Here is a 15302-nt window from a genome sequence, read left to right as displayed (position 1 = left end):
GGTGGCGGGACAAAGGGCCGGGGCCCCACATCAGGGACTCAGAGCCCAGCTTGCATCCCCCGAGACCCCAAGGGCCTCGGCTCTCCTGCCTGCCGACCCCTCCCACATCACTCTCAGGAGCACACAGACCCGCGCTCGCCTCTCAAGAGCCTCCCGAGGCCCCGGCCGGCCCTGCGGCGGCAGAGACCCTGGGCCTTCACAGCGAGCTCTCTCCAACCCACACAAACCTGCTCCTCGGGGCGCCTGGGCCCCGCATCCCGCTGCACCAGCCCACAGCTCCAGCCCCACAGCTCAGCCCTCCTGGTGTCTCCAGACCGGGGCTTCCCGTCGGGGGCCTGACACAGCATTGCCCCGGGGACCGGCCCCCCAGGCCCACCTAGAGCCGCCTGTGCGGGTCCAACGCCTCAAGGCCCCGGATCCACCGGAGCCCCGGGAAGCCACATCCCCCTCCGGGCCCAGGCCCAGCCCACACCTGCTACAGAAAAGAGGAAGAGAGCCGCTGGCACAGGCCTGCGAAGAACAGCGTGAGCCCCAGGCCCTGGGAGGCAGCCAGGACCGCGGGTGCCCAGGGGCAGCGGAGGAGGCCACTGCCCGGGCCAGAGGAGCCTGGGAAACGGGGAATCTGGACGTGGGTCTGCGGGGCTCGCACACCAAGGGGACAGGCTCAGGGTGGGCCAGGCTACACAGCCAGCCCCAGGACTGGCTCCCACCCCGAGTTGTTGGGTCACGGTGGGGGGGGGGGGCGGGGAGTCCTGGGCCTCAGGGCCTCCCCCACATGCGGGACGCCACAGGCACACAGGTGTTGTCTAGGGGCAAGGTGTGGGTGGGAACAGGGGGTGGGGCCCCAGCCTGGGGCTCGGGGAGCTTGGGCAGGGCTCCAGGCCGCTGCTGCTGAGCCCCTTCAGCTGACCCGGGGCTCCCCTAGGAGGGCATCTGGGGCACAGATCCAGGGGGAGAACCATCGTGCACACGGTGGGTCTCGCAACAGCCCTCACATACGGGGTTGGGCACAGGGCCGTGGGCTGGGCTGGGCTGCGCCCTTGTGACCTCAGTTGCCCTTACTGGGCCTCGGGACCCCACGGTGTTGACGGTCGCACTGGCAAGGGCTCCACTGCCCAGGTCCCAAGGGACCTCCCCATCTACAGCTAGCGGCCAACCCTCGTGTCCGTGGTGGTCCTTGACTGGTTGGGCCGTCACAGAAACAGGCGAGCCTGGGGACTTGCCTAGGGGCTCCTAGAGGGGCGACGGGGGGGACAGGGGTGCAGCCTGTCTGCGCACGGGGGCCAGCACAGGGCAGCTCGGCCTTCTGCAGGCTTGACGGGGGTCGGTACAACCACCGACCCCAATCCAGAGGCCTGAGGAACTGCAGGCACACACAGCTGACACGGAAGAGGACCTGGAGGGGGCCGTGTGGCCTGGTGGGCTCCCAGCGCTCAGCTCCGGTGGGGGTGCAGCAGTGAGTACGCACGGTCCCCATGTCCCCCTTCCCACCTTCTGGAGGGGCAACCTTCCCAGACCTGGGCTACTGCTTTATCTGGGGTGGGCCGGCGAGCACCTCCCTCGCTGACTGCTGAACCTCTCCCGGGCGGACAGTATTTGTGAGAACGTGATCAAACAGATTCTGACTCTGCCCGAAAAGGGCCACAGCCAGAACCACTCACTGTAGGTTCTGGGGAGGGAAGTGACCTGCTGAGGCCACACCAACCTCCTTCCACTGAGCAGCAGCACTGGAGGCGAGTGGGGGCCGTCCCTGGGGCAAGCTGTACGCCTCGGGGAGAGCAGGGCTGCACCCCCGAATGCAGCAATGCCGCTGGGCCTCCAGCACAGACAGGAAGGCGCCTCCTGGGAGCCCACCCACCCCCACAGCGGCCCACCCTCCCCCAGCCACAGGCCCTGGCCAGCCCTAAGCCCCTGGGGCACCGGCAGACACAGGAGCACAGGAGTCCTGGTAGGAGCTGCCCACCTTGACCTGTAGCCTCGGTGAGGGCAGCAAAGGGCAGCTGGGAGCCAGAGCCAATGACCTGGGGGCACGCGGGGTGCACAGCGGGCAGGGGGTGGGTGGACAGGTGACACGAGCAGAACAGCCCTAGGAAGGGGTCTGCTAGATTCGGGTCAGGGCCAAGCGTGGGAACCATCAAGCGGGGGCTGGAAGGGCTGGCCAGTCCAGGACGCCGGCCACGGCGCTGGAGCCAGGCGCTGCGGTGCGGGTAACCCGGCCAGGCCTTGCAGGCCACAACCAGGGCAGGGGCAGGCCGGGCGCTGGCAACGTTTGGTAAAATTTTTGAAAAATGAAAAACTAATGTTTTTTCCATGTTGGAACATCCCGTGAAGAAACAATCATGTGCATCAAGATATGAATCCAGAGGGGCGCCTAGGGGGCTCAGTGGTTGAGCGCCTGCCTTCTGTTCAGGTCGTGTGACCCCGGGGTCCCGGGATCCAGTCCCACATTGGGCTCCCTGCAGGGAGCCTGCTTCTCTCTCTGCCTGTGTCTCTGCCTCTCTCTCTCTCTCTCATGAATAAATAAAATCAAATCTTTTAAAAAAATAATGAAAAGAAAAAAAGAGACATACAAGTCCAGAGTGCACCCCAGAGGAGTCTGGGACTGAGAGAACATTTTTCAGCCTTGCACACAGACCTCAGGACCGCCCCGAGGGCAGGCCCCACCCCTCAATGACCTCCCTGTGCTGTGGAACCTCCAGGGCCCTCCTGTGGCTGGGTTCACCAGCCATGCTCTGTCTGGCCTTCACCTCCATCAGCACAGCCCAGGTGTGTTCACGTCAACAGCACCCTGAGGGGAGCCGGGCACCCCTGGGTCAGCTGCCAGGACCAGGTCGGGGCATCACTCACTCCCCGTCCTCCCAGAGTGATCTGAATGGCTCTTGATGCTCAGTACTCCCAGGACAGGGCCGGGAAAGGGGATCAAGGCACCCCAAGTCTCAGGGCACTGGGCCCAGCATCCCAAGGGGATCCACATCCTGCACCCCCCTGGATGGTACGCCGGCGGAGCCTTCCCCCACTCCCAGAGTCAGCCCACAGCCTCCCTGCCTCTGCCCAGGAGAATGCCACACAGATGAGGATGTGGACACAGAGAGCATCTGTTGCCAGATGCCTCCAACCACCCTGGGCCCTTCCAGAGGAAAGCAAAACATGGCAAGACACCAAAAGGAACCCCGGTTCCACAGCTCAGCCACATCCGGGTCTCTGGGGCAGGGCAGACGAGGTCCAAAACCATTTGGGAGCACTCGGGGCTTCCAGGCAAAGCAGCACACACACGGACAAGTTCAAACTTTACTGACGCCGCCCCAGCTGGGTCTCCACCTCAGGGGAGAAGAGGGGACTACAGAGGCAGCAAGCTGGCCCCAGACCTCTGGGGGCCCTGGGACAGGAGACCCCTGGGGCTCCACAAAGCCCATCCAGCCCTGGCAGCCACTGAGCCAGCACAGAAGATGGGGTTCATCCACCAGCCCCCACCAGACTCGTGCGCCCACGGTGGCGGGGGCGGGGGGCAGGTCCCCGCGCAGTCACTCCCTGCTGGCCCTCTTCTGCACCACCACAGGCTCAGACAGGGCCTGCTGCTCAAGCTGCCCAATCAGCTCCTCCACGTAGACCTTGAACAGAGGGATCGGGTCCTGCAGGAGCGAGACGGGGTCACAGTGAGCTGCTCCGGGGAGGCAGGAACGCAGCTGCTGCTGGCCAAGCATCAGGGGGGAACGTGGCCCTTCAGGCTTGGCCTACAGCCACCAGCCCAGAAGACAGCCCTGTCCGCGAGACAAGGACCACCTTCCACTGGGGACACAGGGCTCCTGTCCCCATCTTTCCTGCCTTGGGGTCCTAGGCCACGGAGGGTTCCCAGTTCCAGCAGCAACCATCCACTCCAGACTTTCCAGGATGCAGACACAAAAATACCTCAACTCTGAGACTGCAAAGACCCCGGGGCAGGGAGTGCTACTTGGGCAAACCAAAGGTGCCCCCGAGAATCCTTCTGTCCATGAATTTATGAAGTCAGCCGGGGTGCAGGAGAGTATCAGCACGCTGAGGAGAGGGGGCACAGCACACGGAACCCAAGGTTGTGGCTCCATCGGGGCAGCTCCTCCCCAGGCCCACCACGTGCGGCAGCCCTAGGCCAGGTCCTCCCTGGGCCAGCACACGCCACCCCATCTGTCCGCCGGTGCTCACACATGCTCACCTTCTCCTCCAGGAGCCTCTGCTTCTCCACGGCCTCATCCAGCGTCAGGCCGACCCACTCGGCTTCTGCCTCCGGGATGACAAACTCCTGCCCCGGTTGGGGGGGGGGGGGACCAGGCCCACAGTGAGCGGAAGGACCGCCAGCCAACAGGACCCCCAGGGAGCATGACGCACCAACTGAGGCCCCCACCTTGTACTTGTCGAAGATGGCAGCCCTCTTCTGGGGGTTGTCGGGGTGCAGCTGGGGGTCCTGTCGGGCGAGCCGCAGCAGCATCCCTCGCTTCAGGTCCATCCCGAACTTGGAGCACAGATCCTCCTCTGGAGTCTGGCAGGAGACCATGCATGGGGCAGGGCTGCTGGCAAGGCCCTCCAGCCACCCGAGAGCAAAGGGAGGCCCGACGGTGGGGAAGGAGGCAGCAACGCTCGCTGGGGACCCTGCACCCCAGACGACACGCCGGGGGAGCCCGCCCTGCGCCCGCACAGCCCCCGGCTTGCCTTCAGGATGTAGAAGTCGAACCCGTAGGCCGCGTCAATGAGGTCCAGGGTCCGCGCCGTCACCGTGACAGCGAACTTCGTGTCCAGGATCTCGCTGTACAGTTCACGCTGCAACAGCTGTGGCTTCCACACCTTCTTCACCCTCTTTGAAAGCTAAAGGAGGAACAGAAACGTCACGCGCGCTGCTGCGGCCTCCCCGGGGCCGGGCGGGGCGGGGGACGGGGCGAGGAGCGGGGCCGGGGCCCGCCGCCACCTACCTTGTCGTCGCCGACGTACCTGTAGCCGACGACCCAGCCCTCCCCGCCCCAGAGCCCCAACTGCGCCTCCGGCGGCCGGTACACGGGGATGGGGACGTCCTGCACGCGCTCCCGCCGGCCGCCCGCCCCGGCCCCGGCCCCGACCCCGCGCGGCCTGTAGTGCACCGGCGCGGGCGCGCGCGCCTCCTGCAGGGAGCGCAGGTAGTGCGGGGGCAGCCGCGAGCAGATGCCCTCCCGCAGCCACAGCCGCCTCCACAGGCCGACCGGGACCTTGTGCAGCGGCATCGCGGCGCCCCCGCTCCGCCCCGCCGGAACCGGAAGTGACGCGCCGCGCTCGACCGCCGCCCGCTGGCCGAGGAGCCCGTCAGTCAAGCGCTCGCCCCGCCCCCTTCCTGTCCTTAGAGACCGTGGAAAATGCTCCGCGGCGAGGGCCGCAGCCCCAGGCACCGTCGGCCAAGGCCGCATCCTCACCCGCGGCGGAGGGCGGGGCTTGTCACCCGGGCCGCCTCCCTCTCCTCTCCGCACCCCTGCCCGCCCCTCCCCTCCCCCCGCCGCCCGCCCCTCTCCCCTGTCTAAAATAAAACACTGCAGTGTCTCAAAATATCACTGTAAAATATTAAACTCACCAATCACAGCAAAATCAGAGCTACATAAAAATGTCTTGCCAACTTTTAACTCCCGAAACGCCACATAGAAATGTTTCCCCTTTATGAGCCCAAGCGCAGGGGGCCGCGGGCACCCAGGGCAGCAGGTGCCCAGCCCTGCCCGGGCACAGACAGCAGCCCACCGCGGTGCAGCCGCCGCCTCCTGCTTCCCCCACGGAGGACGGGGCGTGCCGGTCGGGTCCCTGGGAGCCTCCTCCCCAGCAGTGGCTCGGCCCACGGGGCAGCCGTGGTCTCTTCCTCTCCAGGAGCAAGTCCCCACACAAGGGCCCAGGAGCCCACGGGCTGGCTGCGGCACTGCACTCCCGGGCAGCTGGGCGGGCCCCCCCCCCAGGAGCCTCTCCCCAGGGGCCCCGGCCTCTCCTGGAGCCCCAGGGCCCATCAGCTTCCTGCCTGCAGACTGTGGTCCCCTCTCCCCACACGTCCACGTCAGCAGGGAGCATCCCCATCAGGGAGCCAGGGATGCAGGGAAGGCACAGCTCCCAGGCTCAACGGGGCAGGGGCTGCGGGGGGTGGGCTCAAGCCAGAACCTCACAGAGGAACAGGGACCATGGGGAATCTTTCTCCCCACCTCCAACCACCTCTAGGCAGAACACAGAACGTGCCCCTGCGTGGTACCTGTGGTTTCCAAGCAGCCAGGCCCAGGCCCCTGGGGCCCCCGCACAGGGAGCCGGCAGCCAGCAGGCACAAGGGAATTGGGGGTTGGAGGTGTGGTCCTCTCCTCGGGAGTAAGCAAATAGTGCATTGGGCAATTTTATTCTGTTGGAAATCAATCTGGACAGGGTCCTTCTCCTTTGGTCCTGCCCCTGGCCAGAGAGTCAAATCACAGCTGCAGGCGTCTCTGAGCCGGCCACGTCACGTCACGGTGTACAGCTCCTCTCGGTGGTTCCTACAGATCTGATAGTGGCAAGTGAGCTTCTGCGAGCAGGCCCAGGGCTTAGTGTGCTCCTCACGCGGTGGCAGCAGGAACGCCGCACTTCCTGCCAGCAGCATGTGCCAGATGCTGTGCGTGTAGTAATAGTTGTCGCTGGTCATCATGGAAGTGTAGATGGCGACGGCCACAGCAGCCATGGAGATGCCAGGCAGGAGGTAGAAGGCCCAGCGCTGCCAGGACGTGGGGTAGCAGTGGCGCCGGTGCCCGCAGCGGTACACCTGGGGGAGCCGCCAGGTGAGCGTTGCTGAGGAGCTGCGGCCACAGCCCCCCAGGGCCCACCCAGGTCCGGGCAGCAACACCGTCCTGCGGCTGCAGAGAGGGCCTATGCGCACAGACATTTGACCGCTCTCGGGCCAGGCCGTGGGGGGTCCCTGGCGGCCCTCAGCACGTGTGGGGACTCAGGCCCAGGAGCAGAAACCCAGCCCCAACGAAGGGCCAGGATGTCTTGTCCCAAGTAGGGGTGTGTGGGGGAGCCAGACTCAGCCTAACCACCGGGGAGGGGGGCGGGGGGTCCGGGCAGGAACCCTGGCCTGTCCCAGCTCCTTACCCACATGGTGACCATGACCACAAAGGCAAAGAGACAAGGCCCCAGCGTGTTCCAGGCACCTCTGCGGTCTAGCTGCAAGGACATGGCGAAGATCAGCGTCCCCAGGAGAAACAGGACCTGGACAAGACACGGGGTGACCGCAAGGTCACAGGCCAGAGCCGTTTACAGCAACACGAGGTCCAACAGGCGCAGGCAGCCCGGGGACGGTGACCATGCTGCTGTCCCCACGGCCCAGACCCCCTAGGGTTGCTGGCTGGGGGGCAGGTGACCACCTCAGCCCCTGCACTGCTGGGACCTGCGGCTCCCATGGGTCCGCCCACAGTGAATGTCGGAGGCACCAGCGTGGCCAGGCAGGGCACCAGGGCCCATGTCTCCATCAGCCAGGGCCACCTGAGGCGGAAAAGCCCCCAGAGTGTCCTCAGCACCAGGGACTGCAGCAGCACGGCCGGGGGCCTCACCGAACCCGCCCACCCGAGTCCCTGCCCGGCAGCCACCTCGCAGCGGGAGGCACCAGGAGCCATGGGAGGCCCCTGAGAGCCGAGCTCTCGCTCTGGTCTCGTCCTCGGCAGGCCGCATGCCGGGGCCCAGCCCGGAGTCAGGAGTCACTTACGTGTTTCTGGGCCGCCTTCAGCCGTGCCATGCAGAGGATGGTGACCCAGATGGACACTCCCGAGCCCAGAAAGTCGCAGAACTGCAGCGTGTCGTAGCCGAGAATGCACAGCACCGCCTCCCCGGGCTGGTCACACGCGTGATAGAACTGCACACGGGGTGGTGAGAGTGGCTGCTGCCCATGCAGCCCACCCCTGCCCTGCACCCAGGGGGCGCGGCCAGCCTACCGTGGAGAAGAACATGGTGTAGGCGTAGACCGAGGCCTCCACCAGCAGCGCGCGGTGCACGGAGACGGCGATGGGCGCCAGAAACACGAGGTTGCTGAGGGTAAGGAGGAGTGTGGCCACCCTCTGCTGGGCTACGGTCTGCGCAGTGCTGTTGTCTGTGCAGCTCCACCCACGCCAGCCTGCGGGCCCGAGGGACGGCAAGGGGGCTGAGGCCCGCGGGGTGCTCCTGAACGTCAGGGCCTACCCCGCACCTAGAGCCCTGCAGGGAAGCTCATTCCTCACCCAGGAGCAGCTGGGACAAGCCGGGAAGGTGTGGGGCAGGTGTGGGTTAGGCCTGGGCAGGTGTGAGGCAGGCGTAGGGCAGGTGTGGGGCAAGTGTGGGTTAGGCCCAGGCAGGCGTAGGGCAGGTGTGGGGCTAGTCAGTGGCAGGTGTGGGGCAGGTGTGGGTTAGGCCTAGGCAGGTGTGGGGCAAGTGTGGGTTAAGCCCAGACAGGTATAGGCCAGATAGGGGGCAGGTGTGGGGCAAGTCAGGATCAAGTGTAGGGCAGGCCCGGGCAGGTGTGGGGCAAGTCAGGCCCAGCAGGTGTGGGTTAGGCCCAGCAGGTGTGGGGCAGGTGTGGGGCAGGGGAGGCCAAGGTCAGCAAGCAGTACTGCCTCCGGGGGTGGCATCTGTGCCTGGGGTGCAGGGGTGGGGGACTGTGGGTGCATGGTAGGCACGGGGAGGAGGCATCTGCCCTTGTTCTGCAGAGTCGCACTCTGGCCTTGACAGAGAGAAGATGGGCTCTCCGAGGAAGGCACGGGGCTGAGATGCCAAAGGCAGAAGTGTCTGGAGGCGGGGCTCCTGTGGCTCAGCTGGAGGAGCCTACCACGCTTGCTCCCGGAGTCATGAGTTCGAGCCCCACACTGAGTGTGAGGACTGCTTAAATACATAAATGTAAGAAGAAAAAAACAAAAAAGCGTCTGGAGCCTCCAGGGCTGGCCCTCACCCGCCTTACAGCTGCAGCCTGCGTACAGATAGCTGTGTCTGCGCAGCAGGAGACACTGGCCGTAGCGTCCGCAGTCGTTCAGGCAGGGTACCAGATACAAGGCAGTCTCCACGAGGACCGAAGCCTGCTCACACTCCCTGTGGGAAAGGGGCACAGGAAGGCCGGCTACTGAGCTGCGCTGGCCAGGCCCTCGTCAGGGCTCCCAGCGGCCTCCTGGACACACAGAACCACACTTGAGGCCCCCGGGCTCGACGTGTTGGAGGACAGCAGCTGCGGGCTCTGCGAGGCCGACGTGCCCTTCCCCTCGGCCTGCCCTGGGTCCCAGACTCCCTGTACTGCCCCTGGGGCTGTAGCAACAAGGGTGACCAGGTGCAGGAGACGAATGCCTCATCTTGCCCAGAAGGCAACTGACTGCGCGAGGCTTGCAGGACGCTTGGTGGCTCCAGACCTCGAGTAGGGCAGCCCCGTGCGCGGTCCCGCCATCAGGGTTCAGCCGCCTGCCCCCGGTGATGCCCGGGTCTCCAGATGTACTCACTCGGGACTTTCAGGGCACACCAGCTGCAGGGAGAGGTACCAGTTGTCCGTCTCCGGGTAGGGGACGATGAGGTCAGCCTTGCGGGATGCGGCGCTCAGAGACAGGCGGACGCCCTGGAAGAAGGCTGCGGGCAAGTGGGGGGCCTGCTCAGAGGCGGCAGGGGCGCAGCGGCGGGACAGCTGGCGGTGCAGCCCGCCCGTACCTGTGGTGCAGTTGAGCGACTCGTTGAAGCTTAGGAAGGGCGAGGCGGCGTTCACGCAGACGGCCACCCTGGTGCTGTTGGTCATGGCGGTCTAGGGGGACAGGCCGCGCTGAGCTCGGGCCCGCGTTCCCGCTCTGCCCGGCGCTGGCCACTGTCCTCTGTGGCCCCTCCAGGGCTGGGGCCCCCCGGCCTGACCCCGGCCACAGCCCATCTCCCTCGGCACGGCCCCGGGAACACAGCCCTCCCCCGCCCCGGTGCCTGTGCAGTCCCCATCCCCCCAAAGGCTGACCCCGTGTCCGAGCCCGTCAGCGCAGGAAGAGCCAAGCGTGGTGTGTGGGGCGGGGCGGGTGCGCCCCACGCTGAGCCAGGCCCGAGGCAGGCACGCGGGAGGTACCTGGTTGGCCTGCAGGGAGATGCTGAGGGAGCCCCCGCTGTCCGTGCCCGTGTGCAGGTACAGCCGCATCACCGACGGGGTGCCCGACCGCACCAGCACCGACACCCGGTCCGCGGGCCAGAAGCGCACAGACAGCACGTCCGTGTCCTCCCGAATGACCGGGTAGCTCGTGAGGCAGAAGGGGCCACCGCCTGCCCCGCGGCTCCTGCCCGGGACCCAGGAGCCCGCGCCGGGGGGCAGCAGAGCCGCGGAGGCGTTACAGCTGCGGTTTGGGCTGCTCTGCAGGAGGTGCTGCAAGTTCATGGTCCACGGCCTGCAGGCTGTCGGAGGACGGGGCTCAGCTGCGGGGAGCTGGGGGTCCGGCGGGGGCAGAGCCACGCGCACCCGCCCTCTGCACACAGCCCACCTGTGAGGGCAGCCACAGCCCTGAAAGCCACCAACACGTGAGGTCCTGCCAGGCTCTTGGCCGTCACTTGCAGCCACCGCTCCCAGGGTGGTGAGGGCAGCAGCAGGTGGCAGGACCAGGTGAGGCTAATGCACGTGAGCACCTTCTGGAAGTTTCTGGGCAGGGTGGCTGAGCCCACGGTCAGGCGCACGGGGCAGCCCAGGCTCCCATTGGTCACACAGCCCTGCAGCTCCAGCCGCAGCTCCTGGGTGTACTCGGGGATGAAGATTCTGTGGCCAAGGGGACACGCTCTCGCTCAGGCTCCCTGACTTGCACCACCTCCCGCATCATTCCCACGAGGTGCTGGCCGAAGGAGGGGGCCGCCGGGCCCTGAGACCCCGGCCCCACGGTGAGGGCGCGGGGACCGCCCAGTCTGCCACACCCAGAGGCAGGGCCTCCCCAAGGTCCCACTCACTTGAGGTAGCTGGGATGGGAGCGGAGAGTCTGTGGAAGGGGAACATCAGGCTCCAGGATAGAGACCTCGACGGCCCGCACAACCAGCATGTCAGGATGGAAAGTGTACACGCAACTGGGAGAGACAAAACCCTAGGAGAGAGAGATGTGGGGGTTGGGGCCATAGCAGGGGACCCGTGGGGGGGGGTCAGGGCCGGAGCAGGGGGCCTGAGGGGGGGGTCAGGGCCGGAACAGGGAGCCCGGCAGGGGTCAGGGCTGGAGCAGGGGGCCCGGGGTCGGGGGGGTCAGGGCCTGAGCAGGGGGCCGGCGGGGGGGTCAGGGCCGGAGCAGGGGGCCCGGCGAGGGGATCAGGGCCAGAGCAAGGGGCCTGCGGCGGAGTCAGGGCCGGAGCAGGGGGCCTGGCAGGGGGGTCAGGGTCGGAGCAGGGGGCCCATGGGGCCGGTGGTGGAGGAGTTCAGGGCTGACCACTGAGCTGCAGCAGTGCACAGGGAAGCAAGGCAGTGGATCCTAAAGCAAAAGCGGCCCCAAGGGCATAAATGACGAGGGTGGGGGGAGGGGGGGTCCCGCACTGAGGGCCCTGCCCCCACCCCTCAAAGCGGCCCTTTTACCTTCACCTCAATCTTCTGGGATGAGGGAGGCAGGTGGGCAGCCATGAACCAATCCCCAGGCGCTGGGTGGGAGACATTGACGGACGCATTGCTCTGCAGCATCTTGATGAAGAAGGGGGACTGTACGGAGGTGTTGGCGGGGAAGCCGGTGCCCAGGGGGTTGATGACAGGAGGCGCGCCGTAGCGGAAGTACCTGCAGGCGGAGAGCGGCAGGTCGGGCGCAGGCCCAGGGCGCGGGGCAGGCGGCAGCGGGCAGCGGTACCTACACGGTGACCTCGGCGTGGCTGCAGGCGGGGCCGCCACCCTGGGACACCTGCAGCAGCCAGCGGACCAGCACGGCGTCAGGGGGCACACGGAAGTGGAAGAGTCTGGCGCTGCCGTACCAGCTGTAGAAAGATAGCTTCTGTGGGGACTGCGAGAACTGCTCGGACACCAGTCTGACATCTGCAGGTAGAAGGGGCTGTGAGCCAGGCTGCAGCGCCCACAGCGCCCGCCTCCCCACGCGGTCCCACGGAGACATGAGCAGAGCCCCGGCGGGTGCCTGACTCGCCAACCCCGACGCGGCGCCGCCCTCTCCTGCCCTGGCAGCTTCTCCGCCTGCTGTCCCACCCGGCCAGGCCGCATCCTTCCAACCCCCGGCCCCACGTGGTTGATCCCCGGGCGGCACAGCCTTGGACCCTGAAGCCAGCTCTCCCCCGACCAGCAACAACGCGCCAATCGGGCAGCTTCCACGATGAGCCTCCGGACATCGGGCACCCCAAATGCCTGAGACCTTTGAAGCACGTCCCCGCACACCCTCCCACACGCGGTCATGTAGCCCGGGCAGCTCCGAGGCCAGGAGACGGAGGCTGAGGGACGCAGGAAGTGCGCCGCGTGGGAGCTCCAGCCCATCTCCCCTTGGCCCTGGGCACGGGACCCCTGAACCCTTGCACCCCCTCCTCTGAGCCTCCCCTGTCCCCTGCTGGGGTTCCACTTGGGTGAGGGGATTCAGGCCTGGAGACCGGCCACCTGCTCAGACCCACGATGACCTGAGGCACAGCCAGACTAGAGTCTGGGGGGGAGGCAAGCAGAGACCTCGGGGGATGGAGCCCCAGCCGAAAGCCTGGCCCGCGGTGATGACAGAGGACCAGCTGGTTCCTGGACTCTGGTGGGCTCGTGCAGACCGCACAGAGGCACGGCAGGGGCCCCTGGCAGCAAAGTGCCCACAGCCCCAGCCTGGAGCGCCCCTCCACCCGCGGCATAGAGCTCTCAGGTCCCCACCTGTGTGCAAAGCTCCCCGGCTCGGCTCCCCTGCCCTCCCCGCTCTAAGAGTTTGCACCGGATGCTCACCCTGTCTTGCCAACGTTTCTAGGACCAGCTCTGAGTCGTCAAGGGCTCAGCAGAGGCCTGAGGCCTCACCCCCGATTAGGGCCCTCCTGGGAGTGTGTGCCCAGCACAGCCTGCACCAGAGCAGGCGTCTGGCCCCACGAGCACTGCCCACCCACAGCCCTCCCTCTCGGGGCTCCCACAGAACAGAAACACCCTAAATGTTCTCTGTGTTCTCAGGAGCAGCTAGCCAGGGGTGCGGGCCGTGAGGTGCCTGGGCTCGATGGCAGGCAGTTTGGCCCCAGCACCAGCTCAGGCCCCGTGCCTCCTGTGACCTTGGCTGTTCCTCCCTTCCTCTGGGTCCCAGCTTCCTCGTGAGGTGGCTGAGGCAGACAGCACCTCCCCTCAGGCACCCTGTCCTCTGAAGTTAATGGATGTTAAAGTGCTTCCGGGAGAAACCCCGCTGTGGACGCAGGAGGATGTGGCCTCTTCCTCCCCACTGGGAGACAGGCTGCCTGCCATCACCCCCATAGCAGGCCGGGGCCCCTCCAGGTTAAGCCAGATGAGCAGGGAAGGAGCTGGCCCTCCCGAGGAGCAATGGCAGAAACGATAGGGACCCACTTGCACAGCCGGTCTGAGGTCCAGAGGAGCCCACATAGCAGAGAGCTCAGGGGACGCTCTATGCAGGACGGAGTCCAGACTTCCCAGGTGGCCGTTGGCCACCGGGTCCCATTCCCCCGGTTGTGGGCTGAGTCCTAGAGCTGTCCACCAGCGGGGCACCCAGCACCCTGGCCTGAACGGGGCAAAGACATCCGGCAGCCGCCAGCGCGGGAGCGCCAGCCTGCGGACACCTGGAACACAGGTGGTAGCTGTGACATTTCCCCAGGTGCACAGGAGATAAGAGACCTGCTCAAGGTCGCCCTGAGACCCAGGGAACCCCTTACCAGGGCGACATGTCCCCTCCAGCATCCCAGCCCTACGGCCCGACCTCCTACCATGCAGTTACGTTGCTGAACAGGAGCCCATTACCTGTATCAGGGGGCACCAGCCTCCTGCACCCCACCCCGCCCTGTGGGCCCCTCCAAGAACACAGGATCAGTCGGAAGAAAGTCTGTGAACCTGTACTGGGAACCCATGTGAGGGCACGCTTCCCGCACCCTCCGGAGCAGGGCAGGTACCCGGTAAGGACACCCTGCCCGGGCACAGATGTCAGGACCAGTGGCCTACCCTGTCCGCAGGCCTGCGCCCCCCACCCGGGAGCCCTCACCCAGCCCTGACCTCAGGATGGAGAGGAGGGTGGACACAAAAGTGGCAACGTCCAGCGGAGCAGCTGAACCAGAAACCAATCTCCCGGGAAACCACCTTTCAAGTAGAGCTGTGCCAAGTGGAGGCCCAGCCCTCAAAGACACAGGAGCTCGGAGAGTTTCAGAGAAGGGGGGGCAGGGAGCCAGGAGTGGAGGGGAGCACCCCAGGCTATGCCAGCCGCCGGGCATCTGGGCCCCGGGAGACCAAGGCAACGCTCAGGGGGCTTGACACCCCCAAGTGTCTCTCCCCCAGGCAGGACCCTGAGGAGCCACTTCCCGGGGGTTCAGTACAGGGAGGGGACTCTCTCGGGGCAGAACCGCCCAGGCCTACCCCTCTCCTCAGGTCCACCTGGAGGCCAGCGGCCAAGAAGCAAGGCCAGCTGTGGGGGTCACCGCCCAGGGCTTGGCTGTGACTCTGTGGAGGGTGAGGACGGACGCCCGCGGGGCCCACTCCCAGACCCAACAACTTTCTCCCGCCTCTGCCCACCTCTGAGGCCAGAGGGGCCCGGAATCCCACCGCCCAGCGCCCCAGCTGCGCCCTGCGCCCCTCCACGCCCCGCCACACCCCCCATGCCCCTCCGCCCAGCCCTGCGCCCCTCCACGCCCCCCACGCCCCTCCACCGCCCTGCGCCCTCCACTCCCCCCCACGCCCCTCCACCGCCCCGCGCGCCGGTTCGGCCGCTACCTGGGCGCCCAGGGAGGGACCCGCGAGGGGCCGCGGCGGCAGGTAGGGGCGCCGGCGTCCTCCCAGCCCACCTGCCCCGCCGCCGCCGCAGGTGAGCGCACAGGCGCCCCAGCCGAGTCACAATCCCCCCACCCCCGGCTGCACCCCATGGCGCCCGCGCGGCTCACCGCTCCTCCTGCCGTCGCCGGCGGCCGCGGGGGGGGCCCGAGCGAGCAGCAGCAGCAGCGGCCCCGCCACCGCCGCCACCGCCGCCGCCCCCGCCGCCCCCGCCGCGCCCCCGGCCCCCGGCCTGGCCCGGCCCATGGCTCCGCGCTCCGCCCGGCGCTACCCGGCCCGCGTCCCCCGCCGCCCGCCGCCGCCCGGGCAGCCGCCGCCACTACGGCCCCCGCCGCCGCCTCTGCCCCGGGCTCCCATCCTCCGGCCGGTCCCCGCCGCCGGCGCCCCGGGCACTTCCGCCTTCCTGGCCCCGCCCCGCCGCGAGCAGGGCCAGAGCGGGACCCACGGGCGG

At 67.3% G+C, this 15302-nt stretch overlaps 2 protein-coding genes across 2 annotated transcripts; both read right to left on the bottom strand.

The window, feature by feature from the left end:
* Window positions 1–3274: 3274 nt before the first annotated feature.
* Window positions 3275–5252, bottom strand: MRPL28 (mitochondrial ribosomal protein L28). The gene is made up of 5 exons (XM_038540946.1): window positions 4938–5252; window positions 4681–4833; window positions 4376–4510; window positions 4187–4273; window positions 3275–3629 (listed from the first exon to the last, which is right to left on the bottom strand). The coding sequence occupies exons 1-5, from the start codon at window positions 5220–5222 to the stop codon at window positions 3522–3524; spliced, it is 768 nt and encodes a 255-aa protein (XP_038396874.1). The 5' UTR covers window positions 5223–5252; the 3' UTR covers window positions 3275–3521.
* A 1078-nt stretch (window positions 5253–6330) lies between these two features.
* Window positions 6331–15097, bottom strand: PGAP6 (post-glycosylphosphatidylinositol attachment to proteins 6). The gene is made up of 14 exons (XM_038538944.1): window positions 15094–15097; window positions 14962–15042; window positions 11767–11944; window positions 11501–11693; window positions 10894–11024; window positions 10440–10708; window positions 10034–10353; window positions 9640–9730; window positions 9438–9561; window positions 8903–9039; window positions 7917–8095; window positions 7691–7837; window positions 7081–7197; window positions 6331–6751 (listed from the first exon to the last, which is right to left on the bottom strand). Exons 1-14 carry the CDS (start codon window positions 15095–15097, stop codon window positions 6455–6457), a joined length of 2268 nt encoding a protein of 755 aa, XP_038394872.1. The 3' UTR covers window positions 6331–6454.
* Between the last annotated feature and the right edge of the window lie 205 nt (window positions 15098–15302).

The sequence above is a fragment of the Canis lupus genome, chromosome 6 (genome assembly GCF_011100685.1).
Source record: "Canis lupus familiaris isolate Mischka breed German Shepherd chromosome 6, alternate assembly UU_Cfam_GSD_1.0, whole genome shotgun sequence".
Taxonomy (NCBI): Eukaryota; Metazoa; Chordata; class Mammalia; order Carnivora; family Canidae; genus Canis; species Canis lupus.
The sequence above is the reverse complement of the archived record's forward strand: the minus strand, read 5'-3'. Positions and strand labels throughout refer to the sequence as shown.

What these genes read in the sequence shown, in the direction of transcription:
- MRPL28 (XM_038540946.1), bottom strand. Translation starts at nt 5,222, where the DNA reads ATGCCGCTGCACAAGGTCCCGGTCGGCCTGTGGAGGCGGCTGTGGCTG. An exon ending in TCGACTTCTACATCCTGAAG is followed by an intron (nt 4,511 to 4,680) that starts GCAAGCCGGGGG and finishes GTCTCCTGCCAG; the next exon opens with ACTCCAGAGGAGGATCTGTG. An exon ending in AGAGGCTCCTGGAGGAGAAG is followed by an intron (nt 3,630 to 4,186) that starts GTGAGCATGTGT and finishes TCGCTCCTGCAG; the next exon opens with GACCCGATCCCTCTGTTCAA.
- PGAP6 (XM_038538944.1), bottom strand. An exon ending in CCCAGAAGATTGAGGTGAAG is followed by an intron (nt 11,025 to 11,500) that starts GTAAAAGGGCCG and finishes TCTCTCTCCTAG; the next exon opens with GGTTTTGTCTCTCCCAGTTG. An exon ending in ACACCATGTTCTTCTCCACG is followed by an intron (nt 7,838 to 7,916) that starts GTAGGCTGGCCG and finishes CCCCGTGTGCAG; the next exon opens with TTCTATCACGCGTGTGACCA.